Source organism: Bombina bombina, chromosome 5, assembly GCF_027579735.1.
Source record: "Bombina bombina isolate aBomBom1 chromosome 5, aBomBom1.pri, whole genome shotgun sequence".
Taxonomy (NCBI): Eukaryota; Metazoa; Chordata; class Amphibia; order Anura; family Bombinatoridae; genus Bombina; species Bombina bombina.
Genome location: NC_069503.1, coordinates 520,671,319 through 520,696,578, shown reverse-complemented (window position 1 = coordinate 520,696,578; position 25,260 = coordinate 520,671,319). Strand labels below are relative to the sequence as shown.

At 39.0% G+C, this 25,260-nt stretch overlaps 1 protein-coding gene across 2 annotated transcripts in view; it reads right to left on the bottom strand.

The window, feature by feature from the left end:
• The window catches only part of LOC128660534 (uncharacterized), a 117,479-nt gene extending 99,154 nt beyond the window's left edge, over nucleotides 1-18,325 (bottom strand). Inside the window, exons 1-2 of one of the 2 annotated variants that reach the window (XM_053714437.1) lie at nucleotides 18,261-18,325; nucleotides 517-858 (exon numbers count right to left, since the gene is read on the bottom strand). Coding sequence is in view for 1 of the 2 variants with exons in the window: in XM_053714436.1 (XP_053570411.1) it covers nucleotides 18,261-18,288 (28 nt within the window). In the remaining variant the exon portion in view is untranslated. The remainder of the gene's footprint in view (nucleotides 1-516; nucleotides 859-18,260) is intronic. The other variant, XM_053714436.1, reaches the window with a different exon arrangement.
• Nucleotides 18,326-25,260: the final 6,935 nt, after the last annotated feature.

Here is a 25,260-nt window from a genome sequence, read left to right as displayed (position 1 = left end):
AACAGCAGAAATGCACATGAGATAAAGATAAATAAAAGCAAAAATGCACGAGATAAAGATAAATAACAGCAGAAATGCACATGAGATAAAGATACATAACAGCAGAAATGCACATGAGATAAAGATACATAACAGCAGAAATGCACATGAGATAAAGATACATAACAGCAGAAATGCACATGAGATAAAGATACATAACAGCAGAAATGCACATGAGATAAAGATACATAACAGCAGAAATGCACATGAGATAAAGATACATAACAGCAGAAATGCACATGAGATAAAGATACATAACAGCAGAAATGCAAATGAGATAAAATGGCTGTTCTAAAGACGAAAATAGTAAGGAGAATATCTATAGTAATTGTAATAAACTGAGTGCTATGACCCACAAGTCTCAGGAAGAGGTGTTCATCACTTGCTGTAGCGGTCACACATATATGCTGAATAAAAGTTATGCTAATACACTGTACATGAACAGTCCAACAACATAACTTAAACATGGACGGTTACCATCTTAATCTCATCAGCCTCCTGTATACAGAACTCCAGCAACACAGCGCCTCTCTCTCCTTTAGGTGAATGCCCAGGGACTCCCAGTATGGCTGACATCCAGATAGGTAAATGCTGAGCCAAGATCGAGTGATTGGGGCCCTCAACTCCCGATCTCATCTTTTTATATGCACCCATCGAATTGTCTCTGTGGCTCCAACAATATCAGCACTTCTGGAGGCGATTCTCTAAGATCGGGTGCTGCACCGTCCCTTTCTCCTTGATCCGTCTCAGACGATTTAAGCTTCTGATCATGTCTGCTTTAAGGTCTACAAAAATACCCTCTATCGCCAGCGTGACATCCTATAAGGTTGAAAAATATAGGGGTTTGTATAGGATAGCCTTAGGTTCACTTCAGGTCTGTCGTACTTTTATACAAAAGTGGTGTAAGTTTGCTCCATTGGTATTAATCTGTGCCACGGTATATGGTAGATAGCCTCGTGGCCTTAGGGGAAAAACATTTATCAGGGATGTAGTACGGCTCGAGCTCTAAACCACTGTATCTCAATGATGAAGCCAATATATAAGGTTAATCTATAGTTAGGGGTTCCAAATAATAAAGATTCCATATATTGGCCTCTAAATTAAAATCTATAGCCAGGAGCTCCTGATGTATGCGTCCTACCGCTTTGGTGGTTAGCTCCGCCCCCAGTAAACCTTTAATTTGATATTTCTTCCTTGTCCCTTCTACTTCTACTTGTTTATTGTATTCTTTTGAGCTGCAGTGTTCTTTCTTTTACATTTATAAAAACCCTGTAGAGGTTACACATTAATGCCTTTCATGATTGTGGTGCTTTATCTTTTTTGTTTCCTCAGAATGCTTGGTGTGATGAGTGTTTTTGATATTTCTATTTATTTCTATCCTTTAAAAGTGTATCTTTTTGTAAAATAACGCAGTGTTTCTTAAACTGCTCTGTGCGTATGACAAGAAGTGGTTGCCATGAAAATTGCTGCCTGTGAGTACATGACCACTCGTTCTCATCAAAAAGAGGGAATCACCAATCACAGTACTGGATCAGCAAATCCCCCACAATGCATGCTGATCGTTGATGGTATAGTGGTTGGCACCAGCACTCCCATAGTTACATGGGAGTGCTGGTGATGTCACCACGAACGTGTGACAAGAAGGTAAGGGAGCTAGATGGGGAGGGTACTGTTCAAACCCCTCAATCTTAGCTCCCTTACTAACCACAGACTTCAAAGGCCCCGCATTTGAAAGATAATTATCTGCTCTTTCAAATTGCCTTGGAAGGCCACAAGCAACCAGATCTTTAAACATAAAAAATAAACATATGTGGTTTTGCTGGAGTGTGGGACATTAGTTTCAATAAAAAGAATATGTAATGTTTAGAGACCAGTAATAATGTTATTTTATAGTAGATGAGTCCCTCTCTAACAAAAATATATATGCATTGTGTGTGTATAGCCAGGTGATCAACTGTGGTAACAGTGATCACCTTGCAAGAAAAATAAAAAATATTTTATTTCTGTACTGCACAAAGGGCCTGTCTAGTCTATATTATAACCCCCAAAGGCATGTATTTGTCGCCATTTCACATGTGGCTAACATTCATGACAATTTAGTAAGGTGATCACAGTAACAACAGAGGCCACCTGTCCATTTTCAATATTATTTCCTAAAATATTAAAAATATGAATTTTGTGCCACTGCTATCTCACACACCTTGAAATAAAAAATATAATAAATGTATATTCTGGATCTACTGGGTCTGTTAAAAAAGCAATATTTAATTAGTGTAAGGGAACTTACCGAAATTTGACTTACAATATTGTTTATATATAAGTCGCAAAAAAGCTCAAAATTGGCTTTGTACAGGGGTGTCAAAAAGGTTTAGCAGTAAAAGGGTTAAGGATGTTTAAATTTCAGAGTACATATCACTGAAACTTTTAGGAAACTTTAACTTTATATCACACTTTCTTCCTAATACAATTGGTTCCTCTGTTTCTCTATTAAACTTCTTGTTTTTTTAATATGGTATCTCTATCGAAATGTCTAGCTCTGTTGTATTTCTTCTTATTTTTGTTCAAGAAGTTTTTTACATCAAATGTTTCTTTTCAAAATCATCTAATTTCGTATAGTTCTTTGAAATAGTCAATAGCGTATGTTCCCTATCCATTTTTTTATTTAAATGTTTACCCTCAGCAGTACTATTTCCAAAAAGCTAATTCTGGTCATTATGTTGTGTTCTGCCTGATGACACAGCCTGTTTTCTAGGCTGAGAAACGCATTGCAAAAATAAAAGTGTTATTCATTTTCCTGAATTATCCTGGTTCCTTGGTGTGCACTCACCAAACAATTGAAAAGAATAGGCACTTCCATTGCATAGATATATGACTTTGAAAACTGTGAAACTTTTTATTAAAATAAAATTAAAGGATTATAAAAGTGTGGTCTACGACAGCAGAAATAAACATGCACATAAGTTAATAACCATAAGTAAATCAAATTCTATTTTGTTTTAAAACAAAGCCTCTAGGTCATATAAAATGTTTTATTTTTCAGAATTTTCGTCACGAATGACAGGTCACAAAAAAGGGCTGTCCAACACACAATTCAAGTCCAATCAAATCCAATATATTTGCATATTAAAATGTTGAGAATGCACACCCCAACGCATGCGCAGTAACTCCATTGGTGTCATGCATGCAAACTTTAATACTTGAAGACTGTTGCCCAGTCTTGGGAATTAAAATAGAGCATGCACAATATTCATTTCATATTTACTAATACTATTGCGGCTGAGATTTCCATCCGTTATCTATCTTTGACTGATGTTGCCGATTACATCACTAGTGAAATGCACATGCGTTGCTACATAGAAGGAACATGAGGTAGAGAACTTAGATTTCCCACCGTGATTGGACTAGGCTAATGAGTACCACGGTGAGCTGGCAAATGGGTGGATTTTATCTGTAGATTGCAGCGAACTGACACAAGACAGAAACAGCTAGGTATCTGAACAATTTGTAATAATATATAATTGCTGGAAAAAATAAACATAAAATAAAAATTTAAAACAGAGTTTTAAAATCTGTCCTATACACTGTAACATGTTTCTCGGTGCTGGGTGCTCTCACTGTTTCATCAGGCCTGTGGTGAGAAGAAGGAATTGGATCTTTGTTCCACAGCTGGGTAAAAAATACTCTTTAGTGTGAAATATCATAAATGCCCTGTGATTCATATGTATATCTTTTGGACTATATTACCATAAAGTATAGACATTGTGATGTCAGTTCCGTATGCCGCACTGGAAGGCCATAGATTTTTGGACATATGATTTTATTTCCTCATTGGATCTGGATTTTCTACTTAGGAGACTATTTATAAGTCAGGTGGATATTAAAAATTGTAATCTATCAGGCTGGATAATTTATGTATATTGCATTATGAGATACTATTTTCATGCATGTGTTTATTTGTATGATGCATATGTTTGACATTTAAGGTGTATGCCATTATGATATTTATTATAGAGAGAAATGGTTTATTAAAATGTACAACACTGCCATCTCTGGCCAGATTACGAGTGACCCGCTAACAGTTGCACACAAGCGATAATGGGCTTATTGTGGCTGTGAGTATTACAAGTTGCTTCAACATAGAGATACATACATATACATGTCTAAATATGTGTATGTATATGTGTATATGAAAAATCATCTGCTAAAGGAAAGAAATATTACAATAGGAAGGTGAAAGGAGTACCTCTTCAACCTGGTGATTAGTTGTTAGTACGAAATCTCTCTGAGAGAGGAGGTCCGGGTAAGCTTTGTCCATACTGGGAAAAATCAGTGCACAGAGTGGTGGAAAGGATCAAAGATGGGCTTGTGTACAAGATCCAACCTGAAACTGGTAAAAAGACTATTCGAGTATTGCACTGAAATCTTTTACTACCAGTGAAGACCGCATTCCAAAAGTGTCAGTGAAAAAAAGTGGGTAAGAGAAAAGACACAGAGTCAGATATGGACCAGGAGGAGGAATGGTACTATCCTTACTTACCAGCGACTACAGTAAATCATGACCATGTTGCACCTCAATGAAAGTCTCAAATTGAACATATTTATATCTCCATTAAGACCTTCTACAAAAGAGTTTAATCCTACAACAACAATATTAGAGCCAGTACATGAACAAGTAGACAGGACAGAGACTGGCTACCAGATTCAGGAAGAGGAAATGGTTAGGCTAGAACCACAAGAATTGCCTATGCCAAGTCAAGCATTACCTGTAAAACAAGAAATGCAAATGGAGAACAGTGATGGAGAAGAACCAGATGATTCTGTGAGAAGATCAAACAGACATGCAAAGCCTAAAGAAATTTTGACGTATGACACATTAGGTCAGCCAACTTACAGACAAAGTCAGATTAATACAGTGCAAACTTACATGATTCCAGGCAGTCCAATGACTTACCAGGTAGTTAATGCAGTTCCTTGGTGGCAACACAGTCGGTGACGGTCTGACTGTGGAGCAATAAACCTCTGCATAAGTAATTTTTCTTTTTCTTTTAGTGATTGGAGCCCTTTTTTGTGAAAGGATAGCGATGTACATAAGATACAGATGAGTTTACATAGCATATTGGTGGGGGATGTGCCTATTAGTGACAGTGAGGCACGGATAACCTGTCAAAACTCTGCGGCGCCTTGATACGCCTACTTGTGGGCGGATTAATCCCTGATTGGATATCTCTCGCCACTTTGTTTCTTAGTGACGAGTGTCTATGTAGGGCGATTGTGTGCATAAACAGGGTTTATCTATCGTAGCTTGTCTACTTTGATGTTGCGCGATATTCGTTTTGTGATATTTGTTTTTGAGCATCGCTTGGGATATCTGATCAGATACATATATGGATCATCTCTGGTTTTTGATGTGTGTTAAGTATAAGCAATTAATATGGTGTTTCATAGCAGTTCAAGTGATCATATCTGTGCAGCGATCTGAGCAAGTGTCTGTTTGGGCTCTATGTATATGCGGTAGCTTAACTTTGATGTACTAAGCGTCCCTAGTGACAGGGGGGCGTTGTTTATGCTCACACAACAATGATGTATTGAGCCATGGGAGCTAGGACGTTGCTGATTGGTGGAATTACGATCCCCATATTTTTTGCTGTTTATTTGCGGCTTGGCGGTTTTGTTTGCACTTTTATGTAAATTCTTTTACTGATGTTTATGCCGGATTGGAGTGAGATTGCCCCTCTCTATTGACGATACAGGGTTTTATGCCTATATTGGTTTTTTATTGTTATACACTTGATTCACTGTATGTATTGATAGTTTTCTATCATTGATTGCCATTGGCCACTATGAAAGGTGTGTTATGTATCTTTGGCCATGATTGGTCAAACACTAGGGGAGGGTAATTTGGAGCCTATTTAAGGCCTGTATTTTCACATTGTTAATATGTCAGAGGAAGGGACTGTTGCTGTCCCGAAACGTCACAATTTTGCATTAAAGCTTTGTCACAGTTGGAACAAGTTCAGTGAGTGCTTCTTTGCTACATTCTATATATATATATATATATATATATATATATATATATATATATATATCTATATGTGTGTGTGTATGTGTACATATGTATTATAAACATATAAAAGCATATTTATAGCAATATTCATATTTAACTATGTTTAACTATATTTGTACTGTAAGTATTTGACATTCCACTGTTCTTCACATAGGGGAATATGTTATTTGTATTTATAAATAGATATTCTTGTATATATCTGTATATATTGATACCTATATATAATCATCTATATATAGGTATAGATATATATTTTACCAAAAAAGCATTATTTATATATAAAAGAACATTGGAATGTGAAATATTTAATTTTGGGTTAGCGCACTTGAGAAAATGTGATTGGGTTTGCGCAAATCGTTGGGTATTAGTTTTTTTCAGCCGTTTGCTCTTCATTGAAGTCTAGGAGAGAATGGGGGGTAGTTATCAAGCCGTCAACCTCAAATACGCTGGAATTCCGCAGCGTATTTGTGGCGAGGCTGATTCGCCTTAGTTATCAAAGGCTAGAGACCGGCAAAAGTAGAATTTTGTGACGTAAACTTCGATCCGCTGGACTCAGTCCGACACAGATCGATTCTTACGTCACTCCAGATGTTCCGCACACAAGTGCGGCACAATCTGACTACTTTTGCTAGTTATCAAATGACTAGCAGGTACGCTCAGCACTTTTCCAGCCCAGCGTACCTGGTTTTCAATCAGCCGCCCTGGAGGTGGCGGATCCCATAGGAATCAATGGGAGTCTGACCATAGCGAAAGTACAAGTTCGCTGCTGCCAGACATCCCATTGATTCCTATGGTAAATGTCTGCACCTAACACCCTAACATGTTCCCCGAGTCTAAACACCCCTAATCTGCCCCCCCTACACCGCCGCAACTAAATAAATATATTAGCCCCTAAACCGCCGCTCCTGGAGCCCACCGCCACTATAATAAATATGTTAACCCCTAAACCGCCGCTCCCGGAGCCCACCGCAAGCTTTATGCATATTAACCCCTAAACCGCCGCTCCCGGAGCCCACCGCAAGCTACTCTATACATATTAACCCCTAAACCGCCGCTCCCGAAGCCCACCGCAAGCTACTCTATACATATTAACCCCTAAACCGCCGCTCCCGGACACCGCCGCAACCTACATTATACCTAGTAACCCCTATCCTGCCCCCCCCTATACCGCCGCCCTCTATAATAAAGTTATTAACCCCTAATCTGCCCCCCCTACACCGTCGCCACCTATAATACATTTATTAACCCCTATCCTGCCCCCCCTACACCGCCGCCACTGTAATAAAATTATTAACCCCTAAACCTAAGTCTAACACTAACCCTAACACCCCCCTAACTTAAATATTAATTAAATAAATCTAAATAATATTTCTATTATTAACTAAATGAATCCTATTTAAAACGAAATACTTATCTTTAAAATAAACCCTAATATAGCTACAATATAAATAATAATTATATTGTAGCTATCTTAGGATTTATTTTTATTTTACAGGCAAATTTCAATTTATTTTAACTAGGTACAATAGCTATTAAATAGTTATTAACTATTTAATAGCTTACCTAGCTAAAATAAAGAGAAATTTACCTGTAAAATAAAAACTAACCTAAGTTACAATTACACCTAACACTACACTATACTTTAATAAATTATTCCTATTTAAAACTAAATACTTACCTGTAAAATAAACCCTAAGATAGCTACAATGTAATTAATAATTACATTGTAGCTATTTTAGGATTTATATTTATTTTACAGGTAACTTTGTATTTATTTTAGCTAGTTAGAATAGTTATTAAATAGTTATTAACTATTTAATAACTACCTAGCTAAAAGAAATACAAAATTACCTGTAAAATAAATCCTAACCTAAGTTACAATTAAACCTAACACTACACTATCATTAAATTAATTAAATAAATTAACTACAAATAACTACAATTAAATACAATTACATAAACTAACTAAAGTACAAAAAATAAAAAAAGCTAAGTTACAAAAAATAAAAAACATAAGTTACAAACATTTAAAAAATATTACAACAATTTTAAGCTAATTACACCTAATCTAAGCCCCCTAATAAAATAACAAAGCCCCCCAAAATAAAAACATTCCCTACCCTATTCTACATTAAAAAAGTTCAAAGCTCTTTTACCTTACCAGCCCTTAAAAGGGCCTTTTGTGGGGCATGCCCCAAAGAAAACTGCTCTTTTGCCTTTAAAAGAAAAATACAACCCCCCCTACATTAAAACCCACCACCCACATACCCCTAATCTAACCCAAACCCCCCTTAAAATAACCTAACACTAATCCCCTGAAGATCATCCTACCTTGAGTCGTCTTCACTCAGCCGAGCCACCGATGGAACTGAAGAGGAAATCCGGAGCGCCAGAAGTGATCCTCCAAGGGGCGCTGAAGAAGTCTTCCATCCGATGAAGTGATCCTCCAAGCGGCGCTGAAGAAGTCTTCCATCCGGGCGATGTCATCTTCCAAGCGGCACTGAAGATCATCTTCCATCCGGGCGATGTCATCTTCCAAGCGGGGTCTTCAATCTTCTTGCTTCAGGATCGATCTTCATCCCGCTGACGCGGAACATCCTTCTTCCCCGACGGACTAACGACGAATGAAGGCTCCTTTAAGGGACGTCATCCAAGATGGCGTCCCTTCAATTCCGATTGGCTGATAGGATTCTATCAGCCAATCGGAATTAAGGTAGGAAAAATCTGATTGGCTGATGGAATCAGCCAATCAGATTGAGATCGCATTCTATTGGCTGTTCCGATCAGCCAATAGAATGCAATCTCAATCTGATTGGCTGATTCAATCAGCCAATCAGATTTTTCCTACCTTAATTCCGATTGGCTGATAGAATCCTATCAGCCAATCAGAATTGAAGGGACGCCATCTTGGATGACGTCCCTTAAAGGAGCCTTCATTCGTCGTTAGTCCGTCGGGGAAGAAGGATGTTCCGCGTCGGCGGGATGAAGATCGATCCTGAAGCAAGAAGATTGAAGACCCCGCTTGGAAGATGACATCGCCCGGATGGAAGATGATCTTCAGCGCCGCTTGGAAGATGACATCGCCCGGATGGAAGACTTCTTCAGCGCCGCTTGGAGGATCACTTCATTGGATGGAAGACTTCTGCAGCGCCCCTTGGAGGATCACTTCTGGCGCTCCGTATTTCCTCTTCAGTTCCATCGGTGGCTCGGCTGAGTGAAGACGACTCAAGGTAGGATGATCTTCAGGGGATTAGTGTTAGGTTATTTTAAGGGGGGTTTGGGTTAGATTAGGGGTATGTGGGTGGTGGGTTTTAATGTTGGGGGGGTTTTGTATTTTTCTTTTACAGGCAAAAGAGCAGTTTTCTTTGGGGCATGCCCCACAAAAGGCCCTTTTAAGGGCTGGTAAGGTAAAAGAGCTTTGAACTTTTTTATTGTAGAATAGGGTAGGGAATGTTTTTATTTTGGGGGGCTTTGTTATTTTATTAGGGGGCTTAGATTAGGTGTAATTAGCTTAAAATTGTTGTAATATGTTTTAAATGTTTGTAACTTATGTTTTCTATTTTTTGTAACTTAGCTTTTTTTATTTTTTGTACTTTAGTTAGTTTATGTAATTGTATTTAATTGTAGTTATTTGTAGTTAATTTATTTAATTAATTTAATGATAGTGTAGTGTTAGGTTTAATTGTAACTTAGGTTAGGATTTATTTTACAGGTAATTTTGTATTTCTTTTAGCTAGGTAGTTATTAAATAGTTAATAACTATTTAATAACTATTCTAACTAGCTAAAATAAATACAAAGTTACCTGTAAAATAAATATAAATCCTAAAATAGCTGCAATGTAATTATTAATTACATTGTAGCTATCTTAGGGTTTATTTTACAGGTAAGTATTTAGTTTTAAATAGGAAAAATGTATTAAAGTATAGTGTAGTGTTAGGTGTAATTGTAACTTAGGTTAGTTTTTATTTTACAGGTAAATTTCTCTTTATTTTAGCTAGGTAAGCTATTAAATAGTTAATAACTATTTAATAGCTATTGTACCTAGTTAAAATAAATTGAAAGTTACCTATAAAATAAAAATAAATCCTAAGATAGCTACAATATAATTATTATTTATATTGTAGGTATATTAGGGTTTATTTTATAGGTAAGTATTTATTTTTAAATAGGATTAATTTAGTTAATAATAGAAATATTATTTAGATTTATTTAATTAATATTTAAGTTAGGGGGGTGTTAGGGTTAGTGTTAGACTTAGGTTTAGGGGTTAATAAATTTATTACAGTGGCGGCGGTGTAGTGGGGGGCAGGATAGGGGTTAATAAATGTATTATAGGTGGCGACGGTGTAGGGGGGGCAGATTAGGGGTTAATAAAGTTAATATAGGTTGCGGCAGGGTCCGGGAGGGGCGGTTTAGGGGTTAAACTATTTATTTAGTTGCGGCGAGGTGCGGGATCAGCAGGATAGGGGTTAATAACTTTATTATAGAGGGCGACGGTATAGGGGGGGCAGGATAGGGGTTACTAGGTATAATGTAGGTTGCGGCGGTGTCCGTGAGCGGCGGTTTAGGGGTTAATAAATTTATAAGTGTTGCGGCAGGGTCTAGGAGCGGCGGTTTAGGGGTTAGTAACTTTATTGAGTTGCGGGGGGCTCTGAGGGCGCCGGTATAGGGGGTAGAACAGTGTAGTTTACTGTGAGTGCTTAGTGACAGGCTAGCAATAAAGCTGTCAAAAAGCCGAAGAGCAGCGAGATCGGATGAGTGATAACTATCACAGTCCGCAGCTCATCGCCCCGAACTTGGTGCGCGCCTTTTTAACAGATTTATTGATAACTTAGGCGTATTTTTTCAGGTCCGCGGCGGCGAAGGTAGGCGAGCTTAGGCGGGCGTATTGGGCCGGCGAAGGCAGGAAAGTTGACACGATGATAACTACCCCCAATACATTAACATGGTCTTTTAATATGCACAGTACCTGTCCCGAACAAAAATCCAAAGTCGAGCACAGAGCACGAGCGATAATTAGTGCTCCACTCATAATCTAACCCTCTATTTTCTTTATTTAGTGTTCCACAAGTCATTCATTAATTATATATTCTTTCTAGTAACAGCTAAAAGTAATCTTGTCTCATGCATTCTTGATAGACTTACAAGGTCTTTGCCCGCATTTGTAAAAACAAGGACTAATAAACTAGTTGAAAGTTTGAGCTTCTTTAAAACTCCTAGCTAAATGTGTTTCTTAGTAAGTTACATCTTTTGGTTTCCAAATCTATGCCTTATGGATTTTTTATTAATGATCTTGTGTATCTTCTTGAAGTAACTATGTTGTAATAAAATGTATTTTCCCATCTTTTTGAGTCTTATTTTTCTGTATTAGTACTTAAATTTATGAGATATATAGAAAGAACTTCTCAAATTAGTTTTAATCAGTTAACTAGTTAGTTAACTAATCAGTTTCTACTAAGGTTTTTAAACTGGTTGTTGGGTTTCTTTTTATATAGTGTGGATGCTGTGATGAGAGCAGGATGTGATGTCACTAGTTTGGGGGTGGGGCTTAGGTCCGGTGTCTGTGTCGCAGTTAGTTTTAGTACAATCAACCTGACTAGATGTGTAATGTTATGCTCTGCAATAAAATAGAGTTGCACCATCATTGCTGTGTCCTGCATCTCATGACATGGTGTCAGAAGTTCTGGACTGCGCTTCTGTTCCTGATCGATTGCAATGTCAAAGTTTACCCCACCTGAGCCTTTTGACTTCTCTCAGCCTGCAGCTTGGCCCACATGGCGTCAGAGGTTTCAGCGCTTCAGGATTGCATCCAAACTGAACAAGGAGAGTGGTGAAGTACAAGTTAATTCTCTTTTATACTCTATGGGGAAAGATGTGGAGCCAGTGTTCAATGCTTTTACTTTCCAAGAAGGGGAAGAATTTAACTTTGATATAGTTATGGATAAACTCAGTGCCCACTTTGTGCCCAAAAGAAATGTGATTCATGAGAGAGCTTGTTTTCACAAACGTAATCAGCGTGTGGGAGAATCTGTGGAGTCATTTGTGCGCAGCCTGTATGAACTAGCTGAATTCTGTGAGTTTGGTGTTGCTAAAGAAGAGCAAATCAGAGACAGAATAGTTATTGGAATTGCAGATGCTGAAGTCTCACTGAAGCTGCAGTTAGAGCCTGATTTAACATTAGATGGGGCTATTAGGATGGCCCACCAGAGTGAACTGGTGAAAAAGCAAAGTGCTGATCTGAGGTCTGAGAGTATTGTGGATGAAGTGCAACAGTCTAGGAAAACTGCTAGTGAAAGGCACAGTGTGAGCGGTAGATCTAAAGTACTGGAAAGGCCTAGAAGTGGATGGGCGACATGCCCGATGCACGCGGTGCTACCGCGCTCATGATCAGAGTGCTATATGCCCGGCCAGAGTTAGAAGATGCAGGAAATGCAACAGAATAGGCCATTTTGAAGTGGTGTGTAAAACTGAATACATTAAGGAGATGCAGGTGGACGGTGACCAGGAGGGTCAGGAAGTGTCTTTTGTGGGGTCCATTGTGGAACGGCCAAGCTCAGAGGAAGATTGGAAAGTTACTTTTACTGTAATGGGAGACAAAGTTGATTTTAAGATTGACACAGAAACAGATAGCACTGTAATGTCTTTTGCTGAATTTATGAAACTACCTCATCAGCCCCAGCTGGCGAAGGTTACTACAAATGTCCATAGTCCTGGTGGCCGCATTGATTGTGTGGGGAAATTTCTTGCCAGCTGTGAGTACAAGCAAAGGAAGTTCACCATGTGGGTGCATGTGATTCGAGGTCAGTGTGTTAATAATTTATTGAGCAGAAAAGCAGCCTGCGACTTGGGCCTCGTGGCCAGAGTGAATGAGATTTCCAAAGATATGTTTGGCGAATTGGGCCTACTGAATTGCAAACCAGTCCGTATAGCACTTAAAAGTGACGCAGTACCATACAGTATTTCTACTCCTCTTAGATTTCCGTTCCCGCTCATGCCTCAGGTGGAGAAAGAGCTTATGCACATGAAGTCTATGGGGGTTATTGAAGAGGTTGTTGAAGAGACTGATTGGTGTGCCCCCATTGTTCCAGTTGCAAAGAAAAATGGAAAGGTGCGCATCTGTGTGGACCTGAAAAGGTTGAATGAGGCAGTGAAGAGAGAGAGATTTGTGCTTCCGACATTAGAAGATATAGCTCCAAAGTTGGCTGGGGCGAAGTTCTTTTCCACATTAGACGCTTCTAGCGGCTTTTGGCAGATTCCCCTGGATCCAAAGTGCCGCAAACTGACTACCTTTATCACACCGGTAGGTCGGTTCTACTTCTGCAGACTCCCCTTTGGGATATCCTCCGCTCCTGAAATCTTTCAAAGGGAAATGAGTTCTCTCCTGAGTGACCACGTGGGCACAGCGGTCGTCATGGACGACATTCTAGTGTATGGGTCTACAGTGGAGGAGCATGATCAGCGTTTAAGTTGTGTGCTACAGGCTATCAAAGAGTCTGGGCTGAAGCTGAATAAAGAAAAATGTAATTTTAGGAAAACTGAATTATGCTACTTTGGGCATATCATCAACGGGGATGGCATCAAGCCAGACCCCGAGAAAATTTGTGCTATTGAACAGATGAAAAGTCCTTCTGATGTACATGAGCTGAGACAAATATTGGGCCTTGTAAATTACGTGGGCAAGTTTCTTCCAGATTTATCAACAGTTTTACACCCTATCACAGAGTTGCTTAAGAAAGACGTTGCCTGGGTCTGGGGACCTTCACAAGAAAAGGCTTTCCTGCAGGCCAAGTCCCTGCTGGGGTCTGCCCCAGTGCTGGGGTTCTACGACCCTTCAAAAAAGACTGTGGTTAGTGCAGATGCAAGCAGTTATGGGTTGGGGGCTGCACTCCTGCAGTTAAATGAGAATAAACTACAGCCCATCGCCTACTGTTCCCGCACACTGACGGCTGCAGAGTCAAAATACGCTCAAATAGAGAAAGAGTGCCTGGCTGCAGTTTGGGCCTGTGAGCGCTTTCAGCGTTATCTAGTGGGTTTGGAGAAATTTAGTCTGGAAACTGACCACAAACCGCTAGTCCCTCTAATCAACTCCTATGACATTGACAAAACACCCTTGAGATGCCAGAGACTTTTAATGAGACTGCTCAGGTTCAATGTTCAGGCAGTGCATGTGCCGGGGAAACAACTGGTTGTGGCAGATACACTATCCAGGCTCCCGCTGGCTGCTGCTAAAGAATCCTCCACAGAATCGGATGTGAAAGTGTATGTTGATTCAGTTCTGGCCTCTAAGTCGATTTCTTCAAGGAAACTGGAAGAGATAAAGAAAGAGACATATTTGGACACAGATCTGCAAGAAGTTATAAGGTACATAAAAGAAGGCTGGCCCGAGAGCCGGGCAGCCTGGATGTCTTTAAATGCTTACCAGCCAGAGAGGTCGCAGCTCACGGAGCTGGAGGGGTTGGTGCTGTTCCAAGACCGCATTGTAATTCCTGTCAGCATGAGGAAGGAGATGTTAAACAGGATTCACGATGGCCACTTAGGCATTACAAAGTGCAGAGAAAGGGCAGCTACAGCTGTGTGGTGGCCTGGGATCAGCTCCGACATTGCAAATCACGTGTCTAAATGTGCCTTTTGCCGGGAACGCCGGCCTACTCAGAGAAGGGAGCCCTTGATGTCTACTCCGCTGCCTGCGGGGCCGTGGCAGAAAATAGCTGCTGATTTGTGTGAACTGCACGGGAAAAAGTTTCTTGTTGTGATCGACTACTATTCCAGGTATTTGGAAATTGCACCCCTGAATGATATCACAAGTCAGGCCGTTATCATTCGCCTGAAGAGCTTGTTTGCCCGCTGGGGCATTTCAATGGAGCTGGTGAGTGATAATGGTATGCAGTTCGCTTCTACAGAGTTCAGTGCTTTCAGCAGGGAATATGATTTTGTACATTCCACGTCAAGTCCACATTATCCGCAGGCCAACGGAATGGCTGAAAGGGCAGTTCAAACAACAAAATTCATTCTAAAGCAACCTGAGCCATACCTAGCCCTCTTGTCATACAGGGCGACGCTCATTCGAGCCACCGGGTTTAGCCCGGCACAGCTGATGCTAGGACGCCAGATTCGCACCACGTTACCCTCAGTGGGTGTCTTCAAGCCGCCTGGCCCTATTCCTCGGGACAAAGTCCTTAGGAGGGATGAAGAGGCCAAAAAGGGTTATCGTTTCTTCTACGACAGGAGACATTCTGTCAGGCCCTTACAGGAACTGAAAGCGGGCCAAAGTGTCAGAATTAAACTGGACGATGAGAAGAAATGGAAGACGCCTGCTACGGTAGTTGGCCGCTCTCCAGAACCAAGATCTTATACAATCCTTACGGAGGGAGGAACGGTTACACACCGTAACCGAAGACATCTTCAGTCTGTACCTGAGAGTCTGGAACTGGATGCCTCAGTACCACCGCCGGTGGGATCCCCTGTTCTAAGAGAGGTGCCTTCCCCTCAGCAAGACCACAACGGGGATATATCTTTGCCTCCAGCGGACTCTTGTTCACCATCTTCTGTATCAGAGGACAGTTCATGCAAAGTTACATCAAGCGGAAGAGTGGTGAAACTTCCGGCCCGATATAGGGACTGACTTTAGCTAGAACAGTGACCGGAAGTATGGGCAGAATAATCCCATGGTCACTGTGGACTAGGGTAGTCTACCCCGATGTCCAAGTCAGGATGTAATTTATTTGTTCATGTTTTCTAATCTATCTGTTTTTATAATGTTCAAAAACAAAAATGTTGTTGTATACTCTGTTGGTGTACCTTGTTATTTGTTATATGCAAATGTATGCTTCGCCTTTGAAAAAGGGGAAGATGTGATGAGAGCAGGATGTGATGTCACTAGTTTGGGGGCGGGGCTTAGGTCCGGTGTCTGTGTCGCAGTTAGTTTTAGTACAATCAACCTGACTAGATGTGTATTGTTATGCTCTGCAATAGGGTTGCACCGATACCATTTTTTTAAGACCGAGTACAAGTACCGATACTTGTTTTCAAATACTCGCCGATACCAATTACCGATACTTTTTTTTTTATGTCATGTGCCAGTTTACCAAGCACAATACAGACTAAATTATTTAAGATTCCTTCTTTATAATTATGAAGGACTGTAGCTTAAAAGACATTATGAAATAATAAAACAGGTTTTATTTGTCACAAAGTTCACAGAACATGTTTAGAAATAAAAATATTACAATAAAAAAAACAACAATAAATAACAAATATAAAATTGCAACCAACCAAAGGTGCCATACAGTAAAAAATATAACAGAATACTGTTTAATCATGGTGAACAACACTATGGGCTAGATTACATTTGACTGGTAAGCTTTACCAATGCTCTCATTACACGTCCTACTCCATTAAAGGCTATGGAGTTGGAAATGTGAACAGAGCATTGGTAAAGCTTACCAGTCAAATGTAATCTAAATCTAGTCCTATAATTGCAGGATGAGTGTTCATTGGGATTAACTTAATTTTTCCTATGAGTACTCTTCCTGCAATTATATAAGCTAAGATGTTCCTCAGAGTACAGTAAGTTTGGAACATCATTGTGCAAGATGAGAAATAGCAGTAAAAAGGCAATTTAGCAATTAGAATAATTTTTCAAAAGTTAGTGGCAAGTTCTTTTTAAGGAACAGAACAGAAGCATCTCTGCTTGTTCAGCTACAAGTCTGTTTTTGCTATCAGTAAGGAGGTTCAACTTTCCACACTACTGCATGGGGCAGAAAGATATTTTTGGGCCATTTTAGCCAGAGCTGGAAATCACAGTTTATTAACTGCCCAGTACTTCAGGGGTTTGTCTGAACGCAGTACAGTGATCTCTCCTACAATAATACAAATAAGAGCAATTTGTATTGGCAGAGCAGTAGTAAACAATTTTTAGTTTAGTCTCCACTCCAGCTTTAAATGAAATGGGAACATGCAGTTTGAAAAAAACACCACAAGATAGCACAGTGGAGGTATCGGTTTAAGTATCGGGGCATTTGCACGAGTACAAGTACTCATGCAAGTACTTGGTATCGGTACCGATACCGATACTAGTATCGGTATCGGTGCAACCCTACTCTGCAATAAAATAGAGTTGCACCATCATTGCTGTGTCCTGCATATGTCCTGCATCTCATGACAGATGCCATTAATTTGTTTATAGTATGGTATTGTCAGATATCTTATTAAACTTTTTTTTTTTAATTTTGATTGAGGTTTACAGACACAATTACATACATTTTGTAAACGTAAAGTATTTCCATCAATTCAAATGAGAATACAATTTTCTATATCAGTTAAGGATTTTAACAGATATACATTTATATACACAAATGCATTCAACAGAACTGTAACACGACTGTAAAGCATTTTCTGAAGGAACCTATACAAAACCTCAATTTTTTGGCTCCTATGGAAGCCACTCTTGGGCCTCACCCTTACCAAATGAACAAATTAGGAGGAGGAAATGATATGGACCTCACTAGCTAATAAGCCTGAGGCTTCAAACCTGTAGATTATTAACCCTCTATTTTAAACTAACAATTAAAAAAATGTCATTAATACAAATAATTGCATAGATAATAAACACACACAAAGACAGAACATTATGGCATAGAGCAGATCATTAATTAAAATAACACTTTCTGAGCCTTCAAGAAGAATAAATTAAACTACTACTAATCGTGTAAGCTACCTTTAGATATTATAACTACCGTGGTGTAGGAATCTGCTATGAGGGCCACTGCTGGGCCTTGTATCTATTGTGGCGTGGATACAGCCGGGTATGAAAAGTAAATAGAAGTTTCTATAAGGGGAATGTGTAATTATCATAGCCTCTAAAGCTGGGTACAAATATCAGATAATCCTTATAGAAAAGTACCCTAATAGCCCTGGCTGCAAACAACAAGACTAGAAAAATATGTATATACTGAACCACTCTATTATGGCTATATCGGGGGTTACATCTGAGCATCACTATGGCAACTAAAAGATAATATTTTAAAGATGGTAAGTTAAAGATTATATTATACCCTGCCAGAGTACAAAGAACTAAAGATACTTTGCAAAATTATCCCCTAGCTTGACACTCAATAGAAATATGAAGGACATCTCTAAGCAGTAATATCACCCACTTGCAGATGTATCCAAATCAGAGAGCATTTCTATGTAAATCCCCTTGAAGCAAAATGTATAAATGTCAGAGAGACATTCAGTCAAGTAATGTTGCATTATAAACTCCCAGACATTAACAGACATTATTAGAAAAATATTAACCCTTAGGTAAACCTTACAAGCTCAAAGGTAACAAGCTGCTAAAGGTCAAGTCTACCTAAAAGTAAAAAATTGTTCAATATAATCTCAATTCACTTAAAGTGATGGTAAACTCTGCCCTTTTTAAAATCAGATCCGGAATGTGAGTTATATTTTAGATGGAGTTTCATTTATCAGTTGTAATGAAGATGCACTATACCTTACTTTTTAATATAGATATGAAATTCAAATACCCCACGCTCCACCACCCACTTCAAAAGTACATTTTTCTGTGAGCTAAACTAATGGTTTTAACTGTTTTCCAACCAGAGCTCTCCCTGTATGGCAATTTTGTTGTAGCTATAGCGCTGATTGAACAACAATTTAAACTGTTAGCTCACAGAAAAATCTACTATTGAAGTGGGCTGTGCGAGGTATTTGAATTTTACATCTATATTAAAAAGTAAAATAGAGGGCATCTTCATTACAACTGATGACTTAAACCCCATCTTAAATATCAATAACATTCCAAATCTGTTTTTATAAAGGGGAGAGTTTACCATCACTTTACTAACTAGGAACTCAGTAATTAAATGCCTGAAAGTCTCAATCAAACACTATTAAGACTAATACATCATGAAAATATATAGCATGTAGGGCAACCTTATAAATACACTATATAAAGGTATAAGGAGCATGAATGTAAATGCCTAAGAAAGTATTGCAAGAGAATCTTTTAAACCTGTGGTTATCATTATTCAGGCAGATTATTATTAAACAATAGAAATAACAAGGGGTATTAATGTTGCAGACATAACGTACAGCAGGACACTGCTATGACCTACTCTCAAGGCCGGATTGGCCTACCAGGATATTTCCCGGTGGGCTACAGCAGCTGTGGCTTGAAACCTGCAATTTAAAGGGGTGATTATGGATGCAATTGGGTTGTAAGGTGCATATAACAACAATCTGGCACTTTTTTTTTTTTAATACAAACTAATATAATATAAATCTGAAAAAGAAATATTGGGGGAAGGAGTATCCCAGTAATCCCTTTTGAGTGTGCATTATATTAACTTAACAGAAAATAGGGCTGTTTTCCAAATTTTCCAGGGCTGCTTCTTATTCCTAGTCTGGCTCTGCCTACTCTTCTCCCTAGGCCCTGCTATTTGAGCAACCAGTGTGTCTTACTGCAAGTAAGTGCCTAGAGCCCGTAACAAAATAAGCTGCTCTGCATGCCACCAAATCTCCACTTGGAGATTACTGCTACCAAATTCCTCCGAAGACTCCAGCACTTGTGGGAAACAGCCTTTATGCACCCAAGGGTCTATAGCTTATTTAGTCCCAGTGACAGCTGTAAAATTCTCTAACCTGCCCCCTTATTTCAGTTCTTTTGACGTGCTTGCATTTTAGCCAATCAGTGCTGACTCATAAATAACTTTACGGGAGGGAGCACGATGTTATCTACATGACACACATGAACTAGAACTGTCTATCTTTAAATAAATGTTAAAATGCACTGAGATAAGAGGCGGCCTTCAAGGGATCATAAATTAACATATAATCCTACCTAGGTTTAGCTTCTAATAAAGAATACCAAGAGAACAAAACCAAATTTGATGATAAAAGTAAATTTTGACTAGACTGTCCCATTAATCTCTCAGTGTTCACATCTCCAAGTTATTAACAGATTATCTATAAACCTGCAGTAAGTAACTATGTTGAGCTGTGAATGTATTGTTTGATTTACCAGCCCATACAAAAATTAGCATTAGAGGAGGCAAATTTAGCCTCCATGGTTGTAACACACTTTTGGAGGTAAAGCTTACCCTATTATATAAAATATATCTAAAATCTTAATGTAAGAATATGCAAGAATTTCTTGATTTCAATGTATTTTCATACACCTTGCTGTTGTCAGTAGCCATAAATAACCAATAATAGACCTTTGTTTAAAAGTGACATTTTTAATTGTAATGTCATGAATTTATATTAACGGTTAAACTAAAAGAAACTGCGTTCAAACATTAGGTGGTTATAAGCAATACACAATACTAAACATTAGCTGGTTATAAGCAATACTAAACATTAGATGGCTATAAGCAATACTAAACATTAGGTGGTTATAAGCAATACTAAACATTAGGTGGTTATTAGCAATACTAAACATTAGGTGGCTATAAGCAATACTAAACATTAGGTGGTTATAAGCAATACTAAACATTAGGTGGTTATAAGCAATACTAAACATTAGGTGGCTATAATATAAGCAATACTAAACATTAGGGGCTCGATCAAATATACGGAGCAGGTTTTGGCGCAAGCGTGGGAACCTGCGCCACCCGTAATTTCACCTCGAATATCGAGGTATTACATAAACCCTGCCAGCAGTTCATAAAGTGCCGTAAGTCGGATAAACTAGCAATGTCCAGAAATGAGCGTAAATACAAATTTCTGGAGTCGCCAGTGACTTACGGCACTTTAGAAACTGCCGGCGCCTAAGAAAAGTAAATAAAATATCAAATCTCCCGTAAAAGACTAACACGCCTCCCAAAAATAAGCCCGACACGTAAAACCCCTATATCCGCAATCCCCCCCTCTCATTACTAATATTAAATATATTAACCCCTAGACTGACAACCCCCCACAAGGCAATATGCCTATTTAAACTATTAACCCCTATATCCGCCATCAAACCCACACTGCAAGTAATAACTAAATAATTAACCCCTAAACTGCCATAGCCCACAACGCAATTAACCTATTCAAGTATTAACCCCTAAACCGCCATAGCCCACATAGCCTATTAAATGTATTAACCCCTAATCTGCCGCCGCGAATGTCGCCGCCACTATAATAAAGTTATTAACCCCTAAACCTAAGTCTAACCCTAACACCCCCCTAACTTAAATATTATTTAAATAAATCTAAATAAATTTACTATTATTAACTAAATTATTCCTATTTAAAACTAAATACTTACCTATAAAATAAACCCTAAGATCCCTTCAATTCCGATTGGCTGATAGAATTGAAGTTCAATCCGATTGGCTGATCCAATCAGCCAATAGGATTGACCTTGCATTCTATTGGCTGTTCCAATCAGGATTTTTCCTACCTTAATTCCGATTGGCTGATAGAATTCAATCAGCCAATTGGAATTGAAGGGACGCCATCTTGGATGACGTCATTTAAAGGAACCTTCATTCTTCGGTTGGACGTCGAACGAAGAGGATGCTCCGCGTCGGATGTCTTCAAGATGGAGCCGCTCCTCGTTGGATGGAAGAAGATAGAAGATGCCACTTGGATGAAGAATTCTGCCCATCTGGAGGACCTCTTCTGCCCGGATCGGATGAAGACTTCTGCCCGGATCGGATGAAGACTTCTGCCCGGCTGGGTGAAGACAACTCAAGGCAGGGTGATCTTCAATGGGTTAGTGTTAGGTTTTTTTAAGGGGGGATTGGGTGGGTTTTAGAGTAAGGTTGGGTGTGTGGGTTTTAATGTTGGGGGGTTGTATTTCTTTTTTTACAGGTAAAAGAGCTGATTACTTTGGGGCAATGCTCCGCAAAAAGCCCTTTTAAGGGCTATTTGTAATTTAGTATAGGGTAGGGAATTTTATTATTTTGGGGGGCTTTTTTATTTTATTAGGGGGCTTAGATTAGGTGTAATTAGTTTAAACCTTGTAAAAAAGAATTATTTTCTGTAATTTAGTGGGGGGGGGGGGGGGTTTGGACTTTAGTTTAGTTTATTTTATTGTATTTAATTTTAGGTAATTGTAGTTAATTAATTTAATTTATTTAATGATAGTGTAGTGTTAGGTGTAATTGTAACTTAGGTTAGGATTTATTTTACAGGTAAATTTGTATTTATTTTAACTAGGTAGCTATTAAATAGTTATTAACTATTTAATAACTGTTGTACCTAGTTAAAATAAATACAAAGTTGCCTGTAAAATAAAAATAAATCCTAAAATAGCTACAATGTAATTATTAATTATATTGTAGCTATCTTAGGGTTTATTTTATAGGTAAGTATTTAGTTTTAAATAGGAATAAATTAGCTAATAATAGTAAATTTATTTAGATTTATTTAAATAATATTTAAGTTAGGGGGTGTTAGGTTTAGGGGTTAATAACTTTATTATAGTGGCGGCGACGTTGGCGGCGGCAGATTAGGGGTTAATACATTTAATAGGCTATGTGGGCTATGGCGGTTTAAGGGTTAATACTTGAATAGGTTAATTGCGTTGTGGGCTATGGCGGTTTAGGGGTTAATAATTTAGTTATTACTTGCGGTGTGGGTTTGATGGCGGATATAGGGGTTAATAGACTTTATTAGTTATTGCAGTGGGGGATTGCGGTTGACAGGTAGATAGACATTGAGCATGCGTTAGGTGTTAGTTTATTTTTGCAGGCATTTTCGGGAGTTACGGTGCTCCCATACTCAGCGCAAGGCTTGCTGCAGCTGCCTTTTATGGCGAGGTAAAAATGGAGTAAGATTTCTCCATTTTCGCCACGTAAGTCCTTGCGCTGGATATTGGATACCGATTTGCGACGCGGTTCTATGTTAGCTTATGGGAGTAATAATTGCGGGCGAAGGGTGAAATATACGCGCGTAACTTGTATGTATGTATGTATGTATGTATGTATATGTAATACCAAAATCGCTTAAAATCTGGCGTCGCCGGCTTTTGCGGGCGACGCTGCATATGTAATAGAGGCCTAGGTGGTTATAAGCAATACTAAACATTAGGTGGTTATAAGCAATACTAAACATTAGTTGGCTATAAGCAATACTAAGCATTAGGTGGCTATAAGCAATACTAACATTAGGTGGCTATAAGCAATACTAACATTAGGTGGTTATAAGCAATACTAAACATTAGGTGGCTATAAGCAATACTAACATTAGGTGGCTATAAGCAATACTAACATTAGGTGGTTATAAGCAATACTAAACATTAGGTTGCTATAAGCAATACCAAACATTAGGTAGTTATAAGCAATACTAAACATTAGGTGGTTATAAGCAATACTAAACATTACGTGGTTATAATCAATACTAAACATTAGGTTGTTATAAGCAATACTAAACATTAGGTGGCTATAAGCAATACTAAACATTAGGTGGTTATAAGCAATACTAAACATTAGGTGGTTATAAGCAATACTAAACATTACGTGGTTATAAGCAATACTAAACATTAGGTTGTTATAAGCAATACTAAACATTAGGTGGCTATAAGCAATACTAAACATTAGGGGGTCGATCCGATAAAAATCGTCGCCCGCAAAAGCCGGCGACGCCAATATTTGTGCTGGTTTGGTTTCCTATATACGGCGTAACTTAGAAGTTACGCGCGTATATTTCTGCCGTCGCCCGTAGTTTTATGGGCCATAGGCAGGTATACCAAACCAGCACAGTTTGGTATCCAATATGCAGCGTAAGGACTTACATGGTGAAAATGGAGAAATCTTACTCCATTTTCACCTCGCCACAAAAAGCAGCCGTAAGAAGCCTTACGCTGACTATTGGAGCCCCGTAACTCCCTAAACTAGCTAGAAAATAAACCTAACACCTAAGGCATGCGCAATGTCTATCTACCTGTCAACCGCGATCCCCCGCCGCAATCCCTAATAAAGTTATTAACCCTTAAACCGCCGCTCCCGGACCCCGCCGCCATCTACATAAACTAACCCCCTACTGTGAGCCCCTAAAACCGCCGCCATCTACCTTATCTATCGCCTAATGTGAACCCCTAAAACCGCCGCCATCTACCTTATCTATCCCCTAATGTGAACACCTTACACCGCTGCCATCTACCTTATCTATCCACTAATCTGACCCCTTACACCGCCGTCACCTATATACATTTTTTTAACCCCTAATCTAATCCCCCTATACCGCCGCCAGCTATATTAATATTATTAACCCCTAATCTAATCCCCCTAAAGTAATAAACTCTATTACCAGCCCTTAAAAGGGCATTTTGCAGGGCTTTGCCCCAAAGTAAACAGCTCTTTTGCCCTATAACCTGCCCTCCCTACACCGCCGCCACCTATATTAATAGTATTAACCCCTAATGTAAGCCCCTTACACCGCCGCCATCTCTATTAAAATTATTAACCCCTAATTTAATCTTCCTACCCCGCCGCCAGCTATGTTATCTATATTAACCCTAAGTATATTATAGTTAATATAGTTATTACATTATATATATTAACTATATTAACCCTAATTATATTAGGGTTAATATAGTTAATATAGTTACTATAGTATTTATATTAACTATATTAACTCTATCTAACCCTAACACCCCTAATTAAATTCTTATTAAATTAATCTAATTCATATTATAAACTAAAATATTCCTATTTAAATCTAAATACTTACCTATAAAATAAACCCTAAGATAGCTACAATATAATTAACTAGTCCTAAAGCCCGTTCACAAGGGCCATTTTTTGCAGGGTACAGCAGTCCCACCCCTTGCACTCTCTCCCTGCCCCTCTCTTTTGCTCTCTCTCCCCCCTCTCTTTTGTGCTTTCTCTCCCCCTCTCTTTTGAGATCTCTCTCTCCCCCCCTCTCTTTTGCGCTCTCTCTCCCCCCTCTTTTGCGCTCTCTCCCCCCTCTTTTGCACTCTCTCCCCTCTCTTTTGAGCTCTCTCTCCCCCCTCTCTTTTGCGCTCTCTCTCTCCCCTCTCTTTTGCGCTCTCTCTCTCCCCCCTCTTTTGCGCTCTCTCTATCCCCCCCTCTTTTGCGCTCTCTCTATCCCCCCCTCTTTTGCGCTCTCTCTCTCCCCCCCTCTTTTGCGCTCTCTCTCTCCCCCCCTCTTTTGCGCTCTCTTTATCCCCCCTCTTTTGCGCTCTCTCTATCCCCCCTC